At 39.5% G+C, this 25,169-nt stretch overlaps 1 protein-coding gene across 1 annotated transcript in view; it reads right to left on the reverse strand.

The window, feature by feature from the left end:
* Positions 1-25,169, reverse strand: part of LOC126470155 (uncharacterized) — a 123,599-nt gene that overhangs the window by 15,802 nt on the left and 82,628 nt on the right. The window contains exons 9-10 of the mRNA XM_050097773.1: positions 13,012-13,259; positions 7,045-7,111 (exon numbers count right to left, since the gene is read on the reverse strand). Coding sequence (XP_049953730.1) covers positions 7,056-7,111; positions 13,012-13,259 — 304 coding nt within the window. The 3' untranslated portion in view covers positions 7,045-7,055. The remainder of the gene's footprint in view (positions 1-7,044; positions 7,112-13,011; positions 13,260-25,169) is intronic.

Genomic DNA, 25,169 nt, shown 5'->3' on the forward strand with positions numbered 1-25,169 from the left:
CACATCAAAGACAAATTAAGTGAACTTAAGCAAAGGGATGAGGCACATCAACAGGATTTCAGTGTAAATCATATAATAATTAATACTTCTTGAACTCTTCATTTATTGTGTTACATTCATTTCTATTTTACTGTACAATGTACTGTTTTCATTTTTCCAGAAGGACAATCACAGTACATCTGCACTGCGAACAAGTTCCAAAATTGCATTAAGAATAGCAAGAGCCAGGAAACCATTTTCCGAAAGGGATTTGTAAAAGATTGTCTCATTGATGCTGCAGAACTTTTGTGTCCCATGAGCATCTTCAGGTTTCAAGAAAGTTGCCTTACTAAACAGTGACAATATATAAGTGTCATGCCAGGTGATGAGCACAAGCAGTTAATAAATGAAGCTAAGGATTTTGTTGCTTTCTCTGTTGCACTGGATGTAGTAGTAGATCTTACAGATACAGCTCAGGAGTGACACACATACGAGGTGTCAATAACACTCTGGATGTAACAGAGGACATTTTCGACTTAATGCCTTTGAAAGGGCCTATGACTTGTAAACTTAGTCCAAGCTGTCAAGCCAGTGATTGATGGTGTCAGTATACATTGGAATTTGTTAATCTCAGTGACCATGGAAGGAGCACTGGAAATGTGAGGCCATCAGAGAGGGCTCATAGCACAGATGCGCAGAAAGCTACAACATACAGAAGAGATGTTGTATGAAATTCACTGCATTCTGCATCAAGAGGCACTCTGTGCAAAATCAGTAATGTTAGAAAATGTCATGCAAATTGTTGTGCATACTCTAAACTATCTGAAGAGACATGGGCTTACGCATTGCCAGGTTTGGTAGTTCTTGGAGGAATTAGGAGACGATGACAGCAACATACTTTACTATATTGAAGTAAGCTGGCTCAGTCCAGGTAAAATGCTGGAAAGATTTTTTGATTTATGTTTGGCTGTAGTACATTTCTTATATGAGAAGGGAAAGAGTGAATCAAAATTAGAAGACCCATGTCCATTTCTCGTGGACATTATGTCTCACATGAAAATAATTTCTGACATGTTGCAAATAGTAAATGCTTATGAAAGGAAGCTTGCTCTTTGGGGGATCCAAATATTGTCTGAAAACACTGCACATTTCCCTACCATTGGTTTGGTCCATGCACGTGCTAGATTTCAAGAATACACTTCAATAAATGTAAAAATTAAGCAGCAATTCCGAGCACAATTTGTAGATGTTATGAGTGTGTCTCCTATCATTCACTGTTTTGCAAGGCTGTTTTCAACATCAGTTAAAGATGATCCAAATCATCTACAGATGGAACTGATGGACCTGTAGTGCAACACATGGCTCGAGGACAAGTGCTTTGCAATATAAAGTACAAAACAATTCCATGAAAATTTTCGACAGCATGAATTTCCATGCCTGCAAAGCTGCAAGAGTTATGTCCATGTTCGGATCTACTAATGTGTGTGAAAGATTTTTGTCCATAATAAAAATTGATAAATTGAGATCTCAATCAAGTATCTGTGATGAGAATCTTTGCAAGTGCTTACGTTTATCAATGTCCCATGTTTTTATGCCCAATATTAACTTTAGCATTTTTCATCACCAATGATAAATGTATTTCGGATTTCATTCTCTTTCTAATTTAAAACTGTTATTTACTTATTGTGCCTCATACTGCTCTATGTTACGTAGGTAAACAGCATTATCAGAAAAATTATCCTTTAATTATTGAGACATGTCTGATACTCTTGCCATGAAGGATATTTAGGTACCTGATGTGGACATAAAACCAACCTGGCATATTTATGCACCATTTGTTTCTTTGTTTTAAAACTGACGTTCGTGGTAGGGCGATGGAATGACAAGATACCTTCCACAATTGCATTGAATACAGTGAAAAGGGTGCGAGAATGCCCAAGGTACAGTGTATCCCAGCTAGTTGATTAAGTGGCGGCATATGTGCTTAGATACACTACGTGATCAGAAGTATCCGGACACCTGGCTGAAAATGACTTACAAGTTTGTGGCATCCTCCATCAGTAATGCTGGAATTCAATATGATGTTGGCCCACCCTTAGCCTTCATGACAGCATTCCACTCTCACAGGCATACGTTCAATCAGGTGCTGGAAGCTTTCTTGGGGAATGGCAGCCCATTCTTCACAGAGTGCTGCACTGAGGAGAGGTATCGATGTCGGTCGGTGAGGCCTGGCACGAAGTCGGCATTCCAAAACATCCCAAAGGTGTTCTATAGATTCAGGTCAGGACTCTGTGCAGGCCAATCCACTACAGGGATGTTAGTGTCGTGCAAGCACTCTGCTACAGGCTGTGCATTATGAACAGGTGCTCGATCATGCTGAAAGGTGGAATTGCTATCCCCGAATTGCTATTCAACAGTGGGAAGCAAGAAGGTTCTTAAAACATCAATGCAGGCCTATGCTGTGATAGTGCCATGCAAAACAAGGGATGCAAGCCCCCCCTCCATGATAAACACGACCACACCATAACAGCACTGTCTCCGAATTTTACTGTTGGCACTACACACGATGGCAGATGATGTTAACTGGGCATTCGCCATACCCACACCCTGCCATCGGATCGTCACATTGTGTACTGTGATTCATCACTCCACACAACGTTTTTCTATTGTTCAATCGTCCAATGTTTATGCTTCTTACACCAAGCAAGGCGTCATTTGGCATTTACTGGCATGATGTGTGGCTTAAGAGCAGCCGCTCGACCATGAAATCCAAGTTTTTCTCACCTCCCACCTAACTGTCATAGTACTTGCACTGCATCCCAGTGCAGTTTGGAATTCCTGTGTGATGGTCTGGATAGATGTCTGCCTATTACACATTACAACCCTCTTCAACTGTCTGCAGTCTCTGTCAGTCAACAGATGAGGTCGGCCTGTACGCTTTTGTGCTGTATGTGTCCCTTTACACTTCTACTTCACTACCACATTGGAAACAGTGGACCTAGGGATGTTTAGGAGTGTGGAAATCTCACGTACAGACATATGACACAAGTGACACCCAGCCTTATGTGGTCTAAGGCAAACAAGGGGAAAACTGAATCTGCACAGTCGAATAGGGATTTGAATCACAACCCTACCAAAAGCAAATCCAGAGTCCTAACACTGTGCTACCTCAATTGGTTCCATAGACTGGAAAGAGAAGGGAAGCAATGAAATGTTTCTTGGTGGACTATAAATCATTTGAGTAGTAAACAAACTGCTGAAAAATGGAGGCATTGAGTCGCACCTAGGCACATAAATATTCTAGCTTTTGAAGCTAGAAACATTATCAGTCCTGTTTACATGCCAACCTTTGACTCAGCCCTTCAACAATAAGGTGAAAAGCAAATGACAGTAGCCCAGACACCTTCAAGGACACAGCTTTTTAAGAAGATTGCACAATAGTAAAAATAGTAATAGTTGTGGGCAACTGACAAGGAAATTCATGGTGCTGTACTTAAAAGAGACTGAGAAGGCTTCTCTAAATTGTGAAGTACAAAACGGACAGGAAAGTCGTGTCTACAGCCAATAGCTGAAGTGTCACACTATAAAGCGTATAACAACAACAAAATTCTCGCTAGAGGCCAATGATTAGCTTTCTGTATCTGAGAATCAATACCACCTGTACCCAGATATTCTATGGTCAACAGTATGTAATGTATTCTGCAATATGATCATACAGTTTTGGTATAGACAACGACACTATAATATTACGTTTAAGAACAGTCCACTCAATCCAGGACACTTACGGTACCAGAAGGAAAGAAAGAAGAGTAGGGTTTAACATCCTGTTGACAATGAAGCCAATGGAGATGGATGGTGTTGGAAAGTAGATGAACAATTTGACAATATAGGTGACTTACTGAATTTAGACATTGGCAGTTTAGAACTGGGCAATGTCATATGTAGTAAATGGTGCCAAATGAAATGAAAACATAATTTGGAACAATAACTTCGATAACTTGTGATCAGGAGACAAAACGGATAGCATTGATGATGCTACTGTTATACAGAAGTGAGTCACCATTATGCTACTCCAGAAATATACATTCCATTTGATTCCAAACTGTGTCAAATGGCAGTCTAACACATTTTGTGGATCGAGATGTCCAAGGAAAGTGTGGGTTAAGGATTGCCACAAAGGATGAATAGCACTGGCGTATGTCCTTGGAGTTGTGCAAGAAACAGGAGCCAATACTATGAGACTTTTTGTTAAATTCAATTTTGTTATTCTCTTGTAATAAATTTAAAAGATATGAGAAACGATTTTCACTGACTACACTGGTACTAGTTGAAATATTACTGCCGTATTTATGTACTTGTATTATCGCAAATAAAACGTAGTGCCTCAGAGTTAATAGCACTCCAAATCAAAAATTTCTTACTGGCACTTAGAACCAGTCAGTTCCTCATATGGCACCTAGAACTTTATTAATAAATTATTTATTTTCTAATTTGTCTCATTTTTTGCAGTGATGAGGCAAGCAGCATAATTCCATTATATCTTTAGAATGTTTAGGATAAAAATAAGTTACTTTTTTTTTTATTATAGTGACAATTGTGAGATTTGGCACTTACGAAGGACACTCTGGAAGTAAGTTTTGCCAATGGTTTTGAAAGAGAATATGGTACAACTGGTGACACAAACACTTGTTTGTGACACACTCATTACTGGTTCAACAACAGAAGGAGCATTAGTGGAGGAGGAATGACGCATGTACAGAGTGCAGGAGAAGAGAGGGTAGCAGCAGACCAGTGTGCCAGGTGTTATTCAAGTACAAATCGCAGTGCCACACGGACATGTACTGACAACATGATCACCAATGGAAATGTGTGCTGTTGTCTGGTATGAATAGGCATATGGGACCAGTGTGCCTGCCTTCCATGAAAGCCCACAGTTCGTGTATGATGTCATGTCTCGTCAAATGGTTGGTTGGAGATGGAGATATTGGACCACCCGGCCTACAGTCCTAATCTTGCCCCCATTGGACTTTCACCTGTTTCCTGCATTGAAAGCTGCACTCTCAGGACATCACTTTCAAACCAATTCTGAGGTAGAGCAGGATGTGCGACACTTCCTCGCATTGCAGGGCACAGATTTTTACCAGAGTGGTTTCTTGAAATTGATTGCATGCTATGACAAATGTCTCAATATCAGTGGCAACTATGTTGACAAATAGTGTAAGGTGTATAGTTCATGATGCAATGGTGTATTTGTTTATGGCAATAATGTTTCTATGTGGAAAAACAATGATGACACTTACTTTTGGAAACACTTGACATTTCCACTCTCCAAATGTACTCTTAAGCCTATTTTGGAAAAAAAGAGTGACACAGATTCTTTAAATATTGACAATGCAGGTATAAACTATGTTTAATGACATACAGGAAATCCTTTATAAATGATTAACTGAAATGTGCACGAGTCTTATTCTCTTACTAATACACTACCCAAGCAGTAGATGCTAGAGTATGACAGCATGATAAATGTAATCTGGGATATGTACTTCTGAGAAATTTTAAAATGGCTTCAGTGAAATATAATTTGACAGCCAGATTCTAACTTCTAACAATGGATAGCAATGCTAATATATTTAATATTAGCTTGCCAGTGCTTAAGAACCTCCTTGGCTTTCTTTTCCATTGTTAATACAGAGATCACAAGGAGAAAGAACAATGAAATTTAACAAAACCAGATAAACTTTGAAATAACTCAGAACAAAGCCACAATTTGTGACTGTAATTAAAAATAAACTGTTAACAAGTACTATTGCACAATGGATGCAGTCAGCTGGTGAAACGTTCCCAAAGGAATGATATATTATTTGGCAAGAAGTGCTGCTTTGACTCTGTGTCTTCATGATGCATGAAGAAAATTGTACCGCATATTCTTATGTAAAACTGATCACATATACAACAATGTTAAAACCAGGTGATCTGGAGGGTAAAAGGAGGTGCAGTCATCAAAATTTTTGTCAGGCAACACCATAATGGCACTAGTAAAGCATTGTCATATTAAAGAAACAAATTTTGCAACATAGGATGCACTCAGCAAAAAGTCAGCACATTTGTAAATCTTAATTCATCACTGAATAATAAGATCAGATCAATGGGCTACAATGAAACAGAGACTCTACCATCACAAGGCCAAAGCCACATTTAATAGCAAGTTTGTTTAATGCATAACTGCATTTGGGCATCTTTCATTTATGAAGTTCAACTATTGGTGCAAACAAAATGAAAAATAATGAATTGGATGACATTACCTTTCGAAACATAATATGCATGGTTTGGTACCATCTGAAGTGGACTAATAAATAACTGGCACAGTTCAGATATTTGGCAATTGCAGCACAGCAGTGGAACATACAGTCTGCACCATTAATGTTTGACTACACTTACAGACATATGTCGTATGATAAAGTGACTGAGCTCTGATGTATGTTCTGTTGAGTTGATTCTAGGGTTCCTTGTGACAATGACATGCACATTTGAGAATACTGCAAACTGAAAGCTACTTGTATTAGCATTAGCTAGCTAGTGGATATTAAGAACCTCTATGGCTGTCTTTTCCTTTGTTAATATGGAGATCACAAAGAGAAAGAAAAATTAAATTTAACAAAACCTGATAAACCTTTCAAATAACTGCAAACAGACATTCCTCACCTACACACTGTTGCTTTTAATATAAGTAACACACTGGCAGTCATGAACGTACTTTCTACACTTAACTACAACGCAACTAACTGAACCCACTAAAGGTCACAGGGTTATGCAATTTTGTCTCACCTACATCTGGGCCAAACACCATATAGTACATTAGAGACTAGCTTCATTCACTGCAAAAACTGAATAGTTATGGAAGATTTATGAACAATGTTCGCATTTCACAAAAGGTGCCATGTTCTGTAAAATTGTTATTTCCATTATTATGATAACCACTTGTATGTTAAAACATGGTTACATGTTTATATTTACACTTTAATAATTAGTACAAATTAAATTGATTATATGATAGAACAGACTCACCTGCAGGTATTCTACAATACTAATTCAATATTGTTTTCGAGATCTGTCAGTCTCACAAGAGATTTACCTGAAAAACATAAAAATTTGGAGTTACTTCCCAACTATATCAAATTCTAATCTGAAGCCTTTCATATGTAACTAAAATGTATAGTTACTGTTTTATTAAGTACTACATAGAAATTATGTATCTTGGGGAGCAGAATGTATAGTCTCATATAACTGCATACAAAGAGACTCAATACAGTACAGTGCAGTGCACAGTTATGAACACACTGTAGTCTCTTACAGATACTCAAAATAGTAACACAAATTAAATTAAAAATAGTACTGAATTCAACTGACAGTATGTTAAACATGCATTGGAAAGATCAAATTACTTCAAGTGAAACAACATTACTTTACAGTACTATATCTCTCTTGCTCATATCAGAAAGTTCACAATATGGCTTGATCTTTACAACAGTTGATAGCTTTCACTTTTAATTCCCTTACATTATACTGAATATCAAAGTTGTGCGTCCAAATTTATAATCAGGATGTTGGCTTTTTACAAGCACAAATTACAGCTTCAAAAATACTTGTCATACTATCAAATGAAAGCATTTAATTATTTAAAAAATATTTTTATTCAAACAAGAGACATATAAGAAGTCATACATCTGATTAGTATTCAGGGAAAAGTACATGTGCAGAAAACTATTTCAAAGCTCACTTTCAGTTCAGTTTGCCAAGAAAATACTTCAGTTATAAAGTTAGCCCTGCAGGTATAAGATATACTTTTTACACATTTGGCACTAAATTCACAATTAGCTTGTGTGGGAGCCAAAGGAATAGTTTTAAGATGTTGGCTGAAGTGTATCATCAAATCATATGTTATTTTCAAAAAGAGAACTGTTTGTAGTAAACACAATACAGCATCAGTATAATCACTTGAATTACATATAATGGAAAGCATTATATAATTTATCATCTCAGCAAGTAATTACAGGTTTAGTTGCACTGATCAGGAATCTGTATCTAATTGAGAGAAACATAACAGAATGTCATCTAAGTTCCAACAGACGTTGTGGGTTGTTGTGTGATGCAGATTTTTAAGGACAAAGCAAAAATGTTATGATGTTAAACCCTAATCTTAATTCCTTCGAATTATGGATGAATTACAGAGAAATACACGTCCTTTTTCCTCCACTAAAGAAGAATCTGATGTTTCCAGCAGCTAGGTGTAAATTTTTTACTTATTGTTTGTGTAATTTTTTTTAATCAACTGTTCTACGAGTTGTGCCATTATTGGCCAGCCCATTTTGTCTGCATCCTTTTTATACAGTGTACTATAGGATGACAGACATATAAAGGTGTCTTAAATAATTGAAGCCATGGGCGTATCAGAAGAAAGAAATAGTAATTTTACATGAATGAATTATGAGAAATCTTTGTGAAAGAGGGCTGTCACACTTTTTGGATACTGGCCAAAAATAAATGTAGAAGTGAAATTTTTTAAGCCAGCTGATTTTTGTGTACCATTCTATCAATGTGAATGAGATGTGGGTCCATACCAGAAATATAGCTACAGATACTTTCTTCCATGTTAATCAACATCATCCATTGTTGCAACACAGTTGGCAATTCCTTTGTTTGCAAGATCATTTTTTGTGAGCAGCCTACTGTGTGTACACCAGACTACCTGATTGCCAACTATCCTAAATTGTATGATTTAAATAATAGTTTTTGGAATTGTGTGACATATATTGAATTTCTAAGCAAAGATTGGACTAGCTCTTTTGCTCGTTTTGCTTGTTTTTCTTGAGAGACTTGAGTATATTTTGGTGTAAGACAATACACGTTTGTTCAATGATGACTGTAAAGGTTTGTTTTGTAATAACTATTTTTATTTTTTGCAGTGTACACTGCTCAGTGTAAAGAACACCTTACCTGTGCTGCTATTTTCTCACACTAATTTCTCAGGTTCAATGTTTTAGATGTGAACATTGACTGGATATGAAATATGTGCACCTGCAAGTCCACAACTCAAATGAGACTTCAGGGTTGTGCAGAAAGCTTTATCTGGCCATATTCTGTGGATGCCTTCAAATAAGCATGCTTGTTAAAGCCAGCACATACAGAAAACTAGGGATATTCAGATTTTTTAAAAATCTTGTTGCGGAGAATATATGTGTTCTGTGTGCCACAAATAATAAATAAGGGAACTGTGTTTGCTATTAAAATGACCAAAACATCTTCACTTTTTAATTTCTTTGATATGGTCCTCACAGCCCATATAAATTAATTGACATCATTTTCCTTTATTTGACTGTAGTTATTTGAGAAAAGTCTGTGTGTCTAACAAAATCAGTTGATTTTGACCTCTAAGGTCATTTTCAAGTGATCTATATGTGCAGATAATTCAGAAAAACTGAATTGGATTCACAATATGGGGTGGCAGCTAATACATATGTGTACAGTTGCAGATGTAGTTTGTACTTCACACGCAGTTTTCTAAGGTATATCTACGTTTCTTCATATTTATTGATAACTTACAAATTCTCACAGAAACTAAAATCAGTTCTTGTGCTGGTCATACAGAGTTTCTTCTAGTAATTCTAGCCAGAGAAAGAAAAAATGGTATACCATCATCTTCACCTTGTCACTTGTGCTGTCAAACCATATTTCATCTACTTGAATGGTCTACACCCATTAGTCTACAGCCCCCAAAGCTCCAGAAGTTTAATGATTGAAGGTGCCAGTCTGCAAATCATCCTGACATTGTTGTCCGATTTGGACAATGTAAACATAACCCTTCCATTTGTCAAACTATTAAAGCGACTACTGAAACAATAGAACTATATATAAGTCATCATGCATACTGTCATTTTCAACATTCTGTCTCTTCCACCTATTAGTGCATATAAGGAATCTCACAAACTTTGGCAATTTTGTCTTCTATGTTCACTTCTCCCTTTTTGTGCTGCAATTGTAAATGCTTACATAGACCTACTTTTAATAGTCCGGCAACATCTTTTCATTAAAGAGCCTACAAAAGTATTAATACTGTGTACGTACATACGTATGTATGTGCTTTGCAAGGTCTGCATTGACAAAATTGAAAAGGCTAGAGAATATGTACCAAATGTCTCTCCTAGGAGTCGGGTGCATTATCTCTGGTGTTTCGACAGATATTCGTTTGGTTTTTGCAATATGTAGACTGAGTAACTCCAGATGTACTGTTAACCTTATGTTTCATGTGACAGCCAGTATAAACATAAAAATTGTTTTTTTCTCATTACAAATAAAATGTTATTAAAGTGGAATTTTCTGAGAGCAGTCCTAATTTATTCTAGTGCAACATTTGGTTGAATAACTTATGTATCAACAAGGACAGCAAAACATGGAGAATTAACAGCAGTACAGCAGCAATTGAGTGTTGCTGCTGCATGGTGGTAGCTAACAGCCGACATGACGTGGATCAGTACACAAAGTGGGGCGAGTGTACTTATAGAAACTAAATAAGGCCATTCTAGAAGAAGAGAAATTGAAAATGCTATTTTCCCGAGCTGTATTAATACTGTTCTGTCTCGTGCTGGCCTACGATGTACTGTCTGCCTGCTACCATCATAAAGCACCACTACTGACAAGGGAACCTCCCCATAGCACCCCCCTCAGATTTAGTTATAAGTTGGCACAGTCGATAGGCCTTGAAAAACTGAACACAGATCAATCGAGAAAACAGGAAGAAGTTGTGTGGAACTATGAAAAAAATTAGTAAAATACACAAACTGAGTAGTCCATGTGCAAGATAAGCAACATCAAGTAGATTGTAAGCTCAGGAGCACCGTGGTCCCGTGGTTAGCGTGAGTAACTGCGGTACGAGAGGTCCCTGGTTCAAGTCTTCCCTCGACTGAAAATTTTACTTTCTTTATTTTCGCAAAGTTATGATCTGTCCGTTCGTTCATTGACGTCTCTGTTCACTGTAATAAGTTTAGTGCCTGTGTTTTGCGACCGCATCGCAAAACCGTGCGATTAGTAGACGAAAGGACGTGCCTCTCCAGTGGGAACCGAAAACATTTGATCGCAAGGTCATAGGTCAACCGATTCCTCCACGGGAAAACACGTCTGATATATTCTATGCGACACTGGTGACGGCATGTGCGTCACATGACAGGAATATATTGTCGATCCATCTAACTTGTACACTTAGTGAATGGGTAAAAAGATTCTTCTACCTTGCCCGATTTAGGTTTTCTTGTGGATGTGATAATCACTCCCAAAAAAGTGATGGAAACATAAGAGTTTGACATACAAACTGAAAATAAAAAACTAAATTTTTCACTCGAGGTAAGACTTGAACCTCTTATTCCGTAGCTGCTCTCGCTAACCACGTGACCACAGTGCTCCTAGACGTTCGTTCGCCTTGATGTTGCATATCTTCGCATGGACTACTCAGTTTGTATATTTTACTAATTTTTTTCATAGTTCCACATAACTTCTTCCTGTTTTCTCGATTGATCTGTGTTCAGTTTTTCAAGGCCTATCCACTGTGCCAACTTATAACTAAATCTGAGGGGGGGGGGGGGGGTGCAATGGGGAGGTTCCCTTGTGAGTACCTGTAGAGTACTAGTTATTCTTCATGTTTTTTTGTATCTCATCATACATATTGTTAAACAAAATATTACACAAGACTAATTTCGGACTGCTGTACCCAGTGGTCACTTAATTTTCACTTCAAAAGCAGTTTGTTCATTACAGGAAGCAAAAGGATAATTTCTGTTGAGATGAACATTCCATGAAACAGTCTCTTGTAGAAAATGCACATGTCCATTCATCTTGTATTAGTTAAGACGGTCAAGCTTAAACCTGTGAATGATGACACTGTGAAGAGATTTCAAACACAAAACCAGAAAGTAAATGGATGTTGTATACTTGTATGCATTACGTTGCGTGTACTTATGCTCATAATTTGTGCTGTAAGACAGTGCTGCCAGTCGTAGGAAGGTGGCATTTGTGAAAATTGCTGTGACATTCAGGATGACTTGTAAATCAGAGTTTGATGAAGAGACTCTTAGCTTACTTTAAACACAAGCAAACTTCAGGTACCAAAACTGGTAGGTCCAAGTATCCTGTATTGTTTCGGTAAAGTGTCGGCAATAATTTTCTAGAGTCTGTGACATCACCTGATTATCTCAGCATGACTTGATTGTAGTGTTTAAACTGGAACAGTCATTTGAATCTTGTAATGAAAAAGTCAAATTCCAGCTAAGTAGCTTCTCTATGAATGACACAGCATACAGGATGCTGTGCAACACGAGCTTGGCCGGTCTGGAGGATTCATACCAGATCACATTAACTCAGGGCGGCCAGAAATTCTACGCACATGCGGAGCTGCTGCAAGTGTTGCAACTTCCTGGTCACCATGTGCACGCTTGCCAGATGTGTAAACAGTGAGACAGACAGAAGTGTATCAAAATAGGAAACAATGAATTGAAACTATTGGGAGGAATTAATATAATAATTAAGTATTGGAATTTTTAAAATGTTAATTTTACTGTATGCTGAAAAATAGCTGTCTCATAATTAAATGAAAGAAAGGAGACTTACAATGTCAGCCATTTCTCTCACTTTTTTTAGAAGAATTACTCCAGAGCAACAGAAATCATTTGCTCCATTCACACTTACAGGAGATATGTAATAATGAACTAATTTCATTTTCAATCCTGTTCCTCACTTAATATACCAACTATAATTTTCCAATTTCAAAAGCAGTAATCCTAATGTTATGCACTGAAGAGAGAGATTTAAGAAATTAAGCTTCAAAACTATATAATATAGGGTCTTACCAGTTGATAAATTCTCTTTTCTGTTCAATACAGTACACCCTTAAAAACAGTTGTCAGTCACTGTGTGTACATTAGTGTCAACAATATTGTGAGGCACATTTAAAAGAAAGTCAATGACTGTATCAGTTTCTGATCTTACCTCGCAGCACCGGAGTATTGTTACTGTGCCTGACAAGTTTGTGTAGGGGCAAATCAGGCATACGCCTTCTCATTTCTGCAGCCAGACCTCGAGCAGGATTCCATGGCTTGTATTCCCTTAACTTGGTTTCCCTTTCATTCTGTATAATTTCCACAAGTGGTCTGGTTTCTACAATAGAGGATTCACCTGTTACCACATTCCAAGAGAAAACAACTCCTCCCTGGTACTGCTTTCTCTGTTGGAGTGGCCTAGATTGATGAATAAGAGGAACACAAATTACTACTACTTTTAACAGTTCAGTTCACAATAATGAACCATTAAGCAATATCATAGCACATACACCACATAGCACTGCAATTATTACACAGAAAGAAGTAATACCTTTGACAGTTTAAACACTTCATTTTGGTTCATACTTTCACTCTACAAAAGTTCATAGTGTCTTGTAAGATAATAAACCAGTTCCAAATAAGATACAACAAGCCAGTATTTTGTGTCACTACATGTACTCCGCAGTTTTGTATGAGATAAGGAGGAGGAAGAAGACGGCAGAAAAAGTAAGGGTGACGAGAGTGGGTTGAGAACGGAATTAAGTGGGGCTCTGACTGGTGAGTAAAACTGTCGGAGCAACAGTGATCTTTCCAGTTGGTGACCACTAAAATATTTTTACATGGCTCATACATCAGGAAGGATGGTGGTTATTTGGAACACCTTAAACATGATGATAGAGATTCATTAATTTTTATCAACATTTGTCTAAATTTTTGTAGTGCATCTGTCTCAATCCTTGCATAAAAGCGTACCAGTAATACAGACAAAAATACCTTGATATTAATTCATTTTCACATGTAAATAAACAATATGAGCACCAGTACTTTCCATTTGTTAGTCTTGTCCGCTTATTCACAATATTCAAACTACATGGCAATAAAGTGTTAGAAGAAAAATTAGCACTTTCTGCATAACACAACTCCATCACAAAAGAGCAGTGTCTACTAGTTGTTCACTCAGTTTCCAACACAACAATAGTGCCTTGTGTCTGTGTTGCTCTAGCAGCAAAGCCTCAAATTAAATTACAAGTACCAGCACACTACTTAAAAGTTCAAATGTTGTGTAAGGTGCAATGACGGTACGCTCACACAGGCAGGGCTAGCATACCCATCACAAATGTTGTGTTGCATAAAACAACTAGCAAAATCGTAAAGGATTTTAGAAGAATATAATTTTTGCTCTTATAAGGAGAATTTACAAAGTTGAATGTCCCTGAAATGATAAGCCTGTGTGGCAGATAGAACTTGACATTATTTGGGTTCAGATCTAAGTCCCGTATATTATTTTAACCTGTTATGATTTCTATGTCTGGGGATACAGCCCACAATTATAACAATATAGTTGCATAGGTTGCCTACACACAAGAGCTCAGGGGCCACAACAACAAGAGCCCAAACAACATGCATCCATAATATAATATCATGTAGTTTATTGAGAAAGGTTCAGGGCACTACCGACGTGACTCAGGGTGATCATCTCGCCAGCATCATTCCTACGAGGCGCAGCTAGTGCAGACCTACGTGCTTCTGCCATGATCGTGTATTCCACAAACCAATTCATCTGCCAGCTGGTACTTAAAAGCCATTGCGTTGCCCATATCAGGCAGATGAAGCCAGCTTGCCAATTGGGTAATGTTGTTACCATAGATATGTGACGCCACCAGCAGTCCTCATCCTTGCTAAGCTGACACTTGGTCTCTTGACACTCAGCCTCCAGGGTGTTGATATCTCGACTTTTTGGGCTTGGAGACTGATGTTTTACCTAGTGACCCTTAAGACAGACTTCTTCAGATACTCACTGAACTTGGCATTCTAAGTGAACTACCTAACCAATGCTTATCCAAAGGAAGTCTTTAACTGAGGCAATTACATTGACTGCTAGACTATTTTGTGTTCTTGCTAATTAATGCTCCATGATGGAGAAGAGTGAATTTATGTTGTTACTGATAAACCTATCATTTATTACCTATCTGCATGTAAGTTCTTTCACATCTAACCTGGCACACACAGGCTCTTCAACTGGAGATGTGGTTTTTGTTAATTTAGACTGAACTCTTGTGCTGTCCACTGGGCAGACAGTGTTTTTCCCACATATGTGGCGTGCTCACATCAGGTTTCCATTTCCCTATGTCCAGAGCTACCACAGACGTGACTACACAAGTACATGCAGCAAGCACAGGAATTGATGTTGGAGCAAATGGCAACCATAACCATGTAACCTGAGGTTTCCAACTGATCGTCTTGAATCAACTCCATGGTGAAGGGCTTCAGGGCATTGCCAACACCATTCCCAGCATTCCACAGGCACGCAGAACCATGGGCCAATCATGTCACCCACCTATAAAAGCATTTCATTGCTCATGGAATCTCAGGTGATACCCAGTTTAGTATCCCCGCCAGTAGACATCACAATGGAGGCAGACCAACTGCTACAGGTAGCACAGCGGGATAGTGCACAAACCTGCCGCGGAGGGCACACATGACACATGGTATGGGAAGATCCCCAGGCAGAGCCAATGGCAGTACACTGGTTGGGCCAAAGCCTACTCTGAGTCTGACCACCAGGGAGCAAACCTAGTGTATCGTACCATGTGCTGTGCCAAGCGCTTAGCCGTTACCTGGTTGTGCCCCAAGATCTTCCTGGGTTCACCTCTATGTGGGTTCAAACTCTCTGCGTCCCATAGAATAATGACTCGCATGGCAAATTCATTTCCCTCTCATGGGGTTCTGTTCCCTGGCTATTATCAATCTACTGTCAGCCTGTGAAGTATCTGGGCTGATCATGTAGTGAAGTGGCGTTTTCATGCCTGTGCAGAAACTAAAGTGGCAAGCAATGTACCTATTTTTCCCCTTTTCCTAGAATTCACTTGGGCCACCACTGACCTATCATTTCTACAATACTGACAGAAACAGTTGCACCTATAGGAGCAGCAGGAAGAGCTATAGCTGCTGCTACTAACCCAGAATATGGACTTGCTTCATACACATGTCTCACCAGTGGGGGGGGGGGGGGGGGGGGGGGGGGGGCAGCACCCACTGCTCCATTTTCCGCACCATCCCTGCCACTCCCAATTCAGTTTGCCAGTTTTGATGAGTCAATGGAAAGGTTGGAGAATTACCTGCACTGGTTCTCGCTCCACTACCAGGTAAAACGTACTGTTGATCCAGCTGACAAGACTGTGTTGTTGGTGTCATTTAGCAGTGTAAATTTATATGAAGTTGTCCAAAATTTGAAGCCTGAGAAACTTTCCTTTGGTGAGCTTTGTCAGTTGCTTATGCAATATTTTGGCCATCAAACCCATGTGATGGCAGTGTGACTGCAGTTTAATCAGCACTATAAGTGTCCTGGGCACTCATATGTGGCCTAAACTACCGATCTGGAGGACCTATTCACAAGTGTTGTTTTTCAGTGTCCTGAATGTGCTACCTCTTATGCAGACTTCCTAATTCAGAACGTGATTGTCTGGTTCGTCCCTGATCATGAGGTTCAGAGTAGGGCATTGACCTTGTCCAACGCTATTTAGCCAACATTGCCCAAATTGCGGACTCACACTTTGGGGCCAAAACATTTTCCGTTTGTAGCTTCAAGATCATTGACGAAGTGCATTTAGTGTCTCAATCTGTTCCTTTTCACGATTTGGACTCATTACGACAGCCCACTGTTTGAGAATACCGTGGGCTGAGCAGAAAATTTCAAGGCACATGTGTCTCTTATGCCATTTATGATACCCAAATTTTGTCATACTCATCCCGTTCCCTTCACTATGTGTGACATGGTAAAGACTGAGTTGAAATGTTGGCAGGATCTGAGCCTCATTTCTCCTATTTCATTGAGTCTGTGGACCACCCCTATGGTGGTGATTCAGAAGCCCAACCGCTCCATGCATCTTCGCAACAATTTAAACAGACTGTCAACGGGCATTGTGCTGCAGGTATGTATCCCATTCAGCGACGGAGAAGGCAGAGTTGTTGGCCCAGATGTCAAGGTGAATGATGGGGGGGGGGGGGGGGGGGCGCGCACAGTATAGTAGTTTTCCTTTATTGACTTGTGTGATGCTTAGCTGCAGTTGCCATTGGATACAGTTTCCTTTCTTGGACTTTCCTTGTTCTCACCACCCCTTTTGGGTTTTAACAGTTTAATAACTTGCTTTTCGGGATCTTGTCTGCAGTAGGAATTTACTAACAATATTTGGAGCAGTTGACACAGGACATTCCCTGTTGTGTCAATTATCTTTATGACAATGCCTGTGTCATGGGCCCCATTTGGGAGGAGCATTTATGAAACCCTCAGTCAGTTTTACAATGCCTCCTGGAGAAGGTCTCTGTTGCAAGCTCGAGAAGTGCAGTTTTTTCTTCCCACAAGTGCATTTTTTGGGTCATGTGCTTAGTAAAGATTGTCTTGTCCCCAAAAACGCCCACATTATGTCCTCTGTCACTCTACCAATGTGCAAGAACCTAAAGGAGCCCCAGTCTTTTTAGGGTAAGATTTCATATTATGCTCAGTTCAATTCCGAAGTCACACACATCTGCCAGCCTCTTCAGTGGCTTCACCAAAGGGTGTTAAGGTTGTCTGGTCTGCGGACGGTCAATGTGCTTTTCAGTTTCTCAAGCAGTGTTTGTGCTCTGCTCCCTGTCTGCCAGATAGACCTTTAACCATGACCTGTGACACGTCTCAGTATGGCATTGGTGCCATACTGTCCCATTGGAACTTGGATGGCACAGAACAGTCTATCACTTAGGAATCAAAGACACTTTCCACTGAGCAGTGTAATTATTTACAGGTGGAAATGGAGGTGCTAGCTGCTATTTTTTATGGGACGAGGTTCCTCCTTATCATGGGCCACAAGCTGTTGGTTTCCTTATTTGGCCCTCATGCCAAGATGACAGGCAGGATTGCCCACTATTTGCAGCAGTTGGCCCAGTTTCTCAGTAACTATTGTTATGACATTGTTACTGCTCCCCCTCCCCCGTGCCTGCCAATATGAAGCCCATGGATTTTGATCCACCCTTCTCCTCCTATTCCCCTTCGCCCTCGTCGATGGATGTGGTATTGTCTCCACTGCTGCTGGTGAAGCCTCTGTGTCCTCCTAGCGGAGCCAGAACTGTCTAGTTCTCCAGGGGCGTTTCCAGTTCTGTGCCAGAGGTTGTAGCCCGAACCTGGTGATTTTTGGCCCTACATGGCCTTTTCTTTGGGAGTGAGGAATTTAGTATCCCTGCCTGCAGGCACCACAATGGAAGCAGATGAGCTGGTATGGGTTGCACAGAGGGATAGTGTGGAAACCTGCCAAGGAGGATGCACATGACACATGGTATGGGTAGACCGACTGGCAGAGGTGTTTATCTGTGGGTGGCACAGCAGGATGGACAGGCCAGCGCTTATTCTGTGTTCGACCACTGCGGACTTCACCTAGCATATCACACATGTTGTGCCTAGTGCTTGGCGATTAGCTATCCACATCCTGAGTTCTTCCATGCTAGTCTCTACACGGGTTTGGATTTTCTACTTCCCGTAGATCAATTCGCATGGCGAAGTCATTTCCATCTCACAGGGTTCTGTTCCCTCACTAGTGTCAAGCTACCAGTGGCTTGTGATGTACCCCGCACTGACTGTGTTGTGATGCATCACTGCCATGTCTGTGAAAATTCTACACACAGCAACACATTTTTCTGTTGGCTTAAGCGCTCCAAAGCAAAGTGCATACAGTCATATCTCTAACTGCTGGTTAGGGATATGATTCTAGCTCACACCTCAGATGAGGGGCTCCAGAATGACTTTGAGCTGAATGACCCATGTTTAGTAACTTCCCTCTCACTCATCTGGGTTTTCAAGCAGTCAGTCTCTTCCTCAGTGGCTTCCAAGACCCGTCATACATATTTGCCACACACCCCACATGCAGAATTGAAGCTTCATCCTTCCCCCCAAACCTACCAGTTCCACCAGTCAAGTCTCCTTCTAGGAAGGACATTACAGGTAACTGACACAACCAGTAGTTACTGCCGTACAGCATTTCTTCCCTCACACATTGGTGTCAGCAATGCTACTTTCACCATATGAAGTGCAAAGCCTGTGGATAAACTGGACATAAGGACAGTCCTTACTTAAAATGAATGCCAGGACTGGACCCACTGGACTGACTTGGGCAAAGCAGTCGGCGTTGGGCTATGGCAGTAGACGACTGGTGCGAGTGCCTTTGCTAACAACACGACATTGCCTGCAGTACCTCTCCTGGGCTTGTGACCATATCACTTGGACCCTAGCTGACTTGAAAACCATGGCCTGGTCAGATGAGTCAATTTAAGTTGGTATGAGCTGATGATAGGGTTAGGGTGTGGTGCAGACCCCACAATGCCATGGAGCCAAGTTGTCAACAAAGCACTGTGCAAACTGGTGGTGGCTCCATAATGCATAATGGTTGGGCTGTGTTCACATGGAATGATTTGTTTTAATCATTTTATTCTTTTAACTCATTGTTTTCCCCACCCTGAATGGTCTATGTATGTGCTCTTACTGTGTACACAAAAAATACTGAATGTTAAAGGTCAGAGCGTTGTGTGCACAGATATTTCTCATGCAAAAGCTGTAAGCTGGGTAAATGGGGGGGAGGGGGGGGGGAAGGGGGGGGGAAGGGGGGGGGGGGAAGAAAGAATATACTACTTCAAATACCGAGTCAATACACATACAAAAATAAATAAGCACAAAATGACACACAAACAGACACATGAAGTTGTGTGCATAAGGGTCCAATAACAAATAGGTTAACATTGTGCACCAGCAGATAATGGAGACTGATAACAGTGCAGCATCTTGAGATGTTGGGTACTTGACAGATATCTTTGACATCTCAAGATGTCAACAGATTGCCTGGAAAGTCTGAAGGCTTACAATAGTGCAGCAGTTTCAAGGGCAGAAAGGGAAAATGGGAGAGAAAAATAAATAAGAAGAAAGTTAAAGAAGAAACAAAGGAACAGCATGGAATGAGTACAAAGTCAATCAGGAAAGTGAAAGGAAACATTGCAGCATTTGTTTTCTGAAATTTAGTGTAAACAGAGAAAACCTAAACTTGGATAGCCAGGTTTAGAGTTTGAATGTTGCTCTTCCTGAATATGAGTCCAGTGCACTAAGTACTTGGAAACTTAACTCATTAAAAAGCAACAAACAAATGAGATTTTCTTAACATGGAAATATGAAGAACCTTTCATTACAGTTGTGTCAAACAATGTACCTAAATACACATGGCTAGATGGGGATTTGAACTGACATCCAAATGTGTATCCGAAGTGATGCTTCACATGAAAAGACCCAGGCACCACGGAGTAAAAGTCAAAACACGTGAGAAAAAATTGTCGAAAGAAAACAAAGAATAAATGTTAAGGCTATGGAGAACTACTAATTCAAAACAGGTAGAATGAAAACATGGCATTAGTTACAAAACCATGAAACAGAACAGACTTGCGCAACTGATCAACTAATAAGTAAGCTGTCAAGTTGAGTGTCATTCTGCTGGATATATTTCAGGAATTATATTTTGCTAGACAGGTAAAAGTTCTTAGTGGTGAAACAACTGCTTGAAAAGGATGAACAGGATGACAGAGGTCACAACAATTTTACATAAAAGTTACAAGTGATCAAGAAATGAGAGCATCTTTCCTGAACAGGATAGTAGTGAAGTAACAGAACAAGTTATATCTTAGTCACAACACATGTGGGGAACAGCAATAACCAAACTAAATGAGCAGAAAAATTCTGAAACTGAATGCCAATGGTAGTGGTGTAGTTAATGCCTACAAGAACTCTATGATGTTTAGTGAGGTTATTACAGATTCTGAATGCAAAATAATGATGGTGAAGATAAGCACCAAATGTGCATTAAATAAGGTTATCAGATGCTTCTCTAGATCACCTGCCCCAGAAGCAGTATACTTAAAAGAAAACTTTGAGAATATCACACAAAGTTCTGACTATGGTAATGGGAGAGATTTCACCTTTCCAACTACAGACAGCATGGCACAGAGAAGACTGAATTTGGTCTTGCAATATCACTTCACTGCAGAAAATTGTAGCATGATTCCTTCAGTCAATCACTGCATGAACACCAAAATGATACATTGAGGTAAGAGAATATAAAGTAAACTATAACCACTCTACAGAGGAAAAGCAACTGGACTTTGTGGGATATCTGCACAAATCTGTGAAATTTACGTGAAAGAAACTTGGTTCTCTTTCTAACAGCTATTGAATATACATCATTGGAGCAATGAAGCATTCCAAGAGACTGAAAAAAGGAGCAAGGCAGTCACATTTTCACGAAGGACCATCCGACAGATATGCGTTGTTATACAATGATCGTATCAGACTTCCTTTTGCCCAGTGTGCTGCAGCAAGTATGTGGTATTGACTTAACAAGATGTTGGAAGTTCCCTGCAGAAATATTGAGCCATGCTGCCTCTATAGCCATCCATAATTGTGAAAGTGCTGCCAGTGCAGGATTTTGTGTACTAACTGAACTCTCAATTACATTCCATAAATGCTCGATGGGATTCATGTCGGGTGATCTAGGTGGCCAAATCATTCACTCAAATTATCCAGAATGTTCTTCAAACCAATTGTAAACAATTGTGGCCTGGTGACAAATGCACAGTCATATATAAAGATTCCATCCATGTTCGGGAACATGAAGTCTGCAAATGGTCTCCAAGTAGCAGAACATAACAACTAACAGTCAATGATCAGTTCAGATGGACCAGAGGACCCAGTCCATTCCATGTGAAAACAGCCCACACCATTATGGAGTCACCACCAGCTTGCACAGGGCTTTGTTGACAACTTGGATCCATGGCTTTGTAGGGTCTGCACCACACACTAACCCTACCATCAGCTCTTACCAACCGAAATCGACTCATCTGACTAGGCTGTGGTTTTAGAGTCGTCTAGGGTTCAACTGATATGCTCACGAGCCCAGGAAAGGTACTGCAGGTAATGTCATGTTGTTAGCAAAGGCACTCGCGCCAGTCATCTACTGCCATAGCCCAATGCCAAATTTCATTGGACTGTCCAAATGGATATGGTCATCGTACACCCCTCATTTATTTCTGTGGTTATTTCACACAGTGTTGCTTGTCTATTAGCACTGACAACTCTACACAAACGCCACTGCTCTCAGTCATTAAGGGAAGACCATTGGCCACTGTGTTATCTGTGGTGAGAGAGAATGCCTGAAATATGGTATTCTAACCACACTCTTGACACTGTGGATCTCGGAACATTGACTTACCTAATGATTTCTGAAAGGGAATGTCCCATGCTTCTAACTCCAACTATCATTCTGCATTCATAGCCTGTTAATTCCCACTGTGTGGCCATAATCACATCAGAAACATTTTCACACAAATCACCTGAATAGAAATGACAGCTCCACCAATGCACTGCCCTTTCGTACCTTCTCTATGTGGAATTACTGCCACCTGTGTACATGCATGTCACTATCCCATGACTTTTGTCACCTCAGTGTATGTGTATATCACTGACTTCAATATGCTGTAGAATGTTTTATGCTCCCATACTGACTTCAATTTTTTTTTTTTTTGTATATATAAAAGACATCATGTTTACGCCAGTGATTGTAACACTTTATTTATTTCATGATTGCAGTTTCAGCCTTAGGCCATTATCAAATGCAATGATAATGGCCAAAGGGCGAAATTGCAATTGTAAAATAAAGTGTTACAGTCACTGGCATAAACATGATGTCTTTTATAAAGTTGTACATGACTGTGAATCCCAGGTATAAAAAGATAATTAATTGACTTCAATATGCTGTAGATGGTCACATATTATAACAATTTTAAGACAAAAAAATGTTCTCTGGAAGAATTAATAACAATCTCATGAATCTCTGCCTTCCCTGCTCACACATGAATCCAGAAGGCAGTGTACAATGGTGCCCAGGTTACAACAAGTTCCTTGACTTCTCGAATGCATCCAGTACAATTCCACACTGTTGTGTTGTGAACAAAATAGAAGCTTATCAAATAACAGACCATCTTTTTGACTGGACTGAGGACTTCCCAGCAGCTAAAGCTCTACATTTCATTCTAAATACAGTGAAATCATTGGATGTGAAAGTTAACTTCGGTCTTAGGCCAGTGGATGATTATATGACTGTTACTTTTCACCTAACATATAAGCTCACAAGCCTGTTTTATGTATGAAAGGTGCCATGCCAGGAAACTGCAGTGAAATGCTGGAAGGCCATAAAGTATGATTGCTTAGTGCTGGAACTGACTAGTAACCCTTATTATAAATTAATGTAGTATGTTGCACATGAAAAGATAGAAAGAATCATTAGTGTTCAATTATATGACTGGTGATCATTCACTGGCAATGGAAACAACTGTAAAACACTGAGTACTAGGCATACAAAGCAACCTAAAGTGGAATACCTACATAAAACTAGTTATAGGTACACAGTTGACACCAGATTGAGATTCAATGGAAGAAGTCTAAGTAAATGGGATTCACTCATGAAACAGGTAGCTTACAAATCCTTACCTGTTATTAAATATTGGTCTTCAGTTTGAAACCATTATCTAGTAGGATTAATACTGTAGACAGAAAAGCAGCAAAGAACAGTGGTATATTTTGTCATATTTTCATTTAGTAAGCATACAAGCATTATGAAGGTTTTCATCAAACTCCAGTGACAGACGCTGAACAATGGCATTTTGCATCACTGAAATGTTTACTGTTAGCCATCCATGAGTGTATGTTACAAGAAGTGTCAGACAACATATTACTTCCTCTCACATACATTCTTGAAATGATGATGATTTGGGGAAAAAATAATCAGAGAAACTCAAGCTCGTAAGAGAGTTGTTCTCATTTACCATTTGTTAATGAAACAGGAGAGCGACAACTGATAGTGATACCTGAAGTATCATCCATTGCACACCGTTTGGTGGCTTGTGCAGTATAGATGTAGATGTAGCAGATCGTCAGAGTTTTTCACATTTTCTATTCCCATTATTTTACTTATTGGATTACAAGTAATTTTTGAAAAGTACTGAATAATTATATTATAACTTCAGATTTTTAGTTCTTAATAATCTAAAAAACTGTCTCCCAGAAGATAAATGTCACAGCCATTCAACAGTGTTCAGTTAATATTACTATTGTTCTGGAAAAGCTGAACAGCCATTCACACTTCACAGACAGATCTACATGGAACAATGACATTCCCTCTGTGGATGTTCAACAAAATTCAAGCCTTCTCCCCGCCTAACCACCATTATTTTGTTTGAAATAGTCAACTAGTGTCAAGTCCTTGACATCACAGAGTTTGTACATCTACCTTAGTGTGCTCTTCTGGTAACTACGTTACAGCACTGAACACACTGTACATTTTGTACATCTCTGCAAACACCCAAGGTCAGATGGAATGTGCGCAATGAATAATCTACTTCAGTGCAATGTTAGGCACAGTGCTATACAAGATGAAAAGACACTAGTCAGTACAATGGTGGGTTCTTTACACCAGACTGAGTGGATAATATGATACATAAAATATTATATTCACATTATTATAACATAGATAAGAAGAATTACTTAACTTTTTACACTTTGTTCCAACAGGGGTGTTGTGAGTATTTACAACTGTCTCTGAACATTAACATGTCACTTGATACAGACAAAATACAAATCTCTCACTCAGAGTACATTTAACAATAACTGTTATGTAGAGTTCTGCCGAATACATTGATTACAAAGCTGGCCTAGTAGAAGACGATGCTGTCAGCTTAGTAGATGAGTGTGGACTGGGATGAATGGGGCTGTGTTTGGCCGTAAGTAGAAGAATGGTTGCAGCAGTGTAGCCAAACATATTTGGGCATGGGTATGCCTGTATTGTTCATTCATCGAAGTGGCTTGCAATGATTACCTTCTCTTGTGGTTGCATTGTGAGATATCAGCCTTGCTTTGGCACCTTGCTCTTTGGACGACATCACATAAAATCTTTGACTCTTTCTTTAAGTCCTGACTGGACACACTTTAAATTCACTTCTTATAGACAATAATAACAACCTTCATTAACCTGAAAGTCTGTGCCACAGAAT

Source organism: Schistocerca serialis, chromosome 3 (genome assembly GCF_023864345.2).
Source record: "Schistocerca serialis cubense isolate TAMUIC-IGC-003099 chromosome 3, iqSchSeri2.2, whole genome shotgun sequence".
In the NCBI taxonomy this organism is placed as follows: Eukaryota; Metazoa; Arthropoda; class Insecta; order Orthoptera; family Acrididae; genus Schistocerca; species Schistocerca serialis.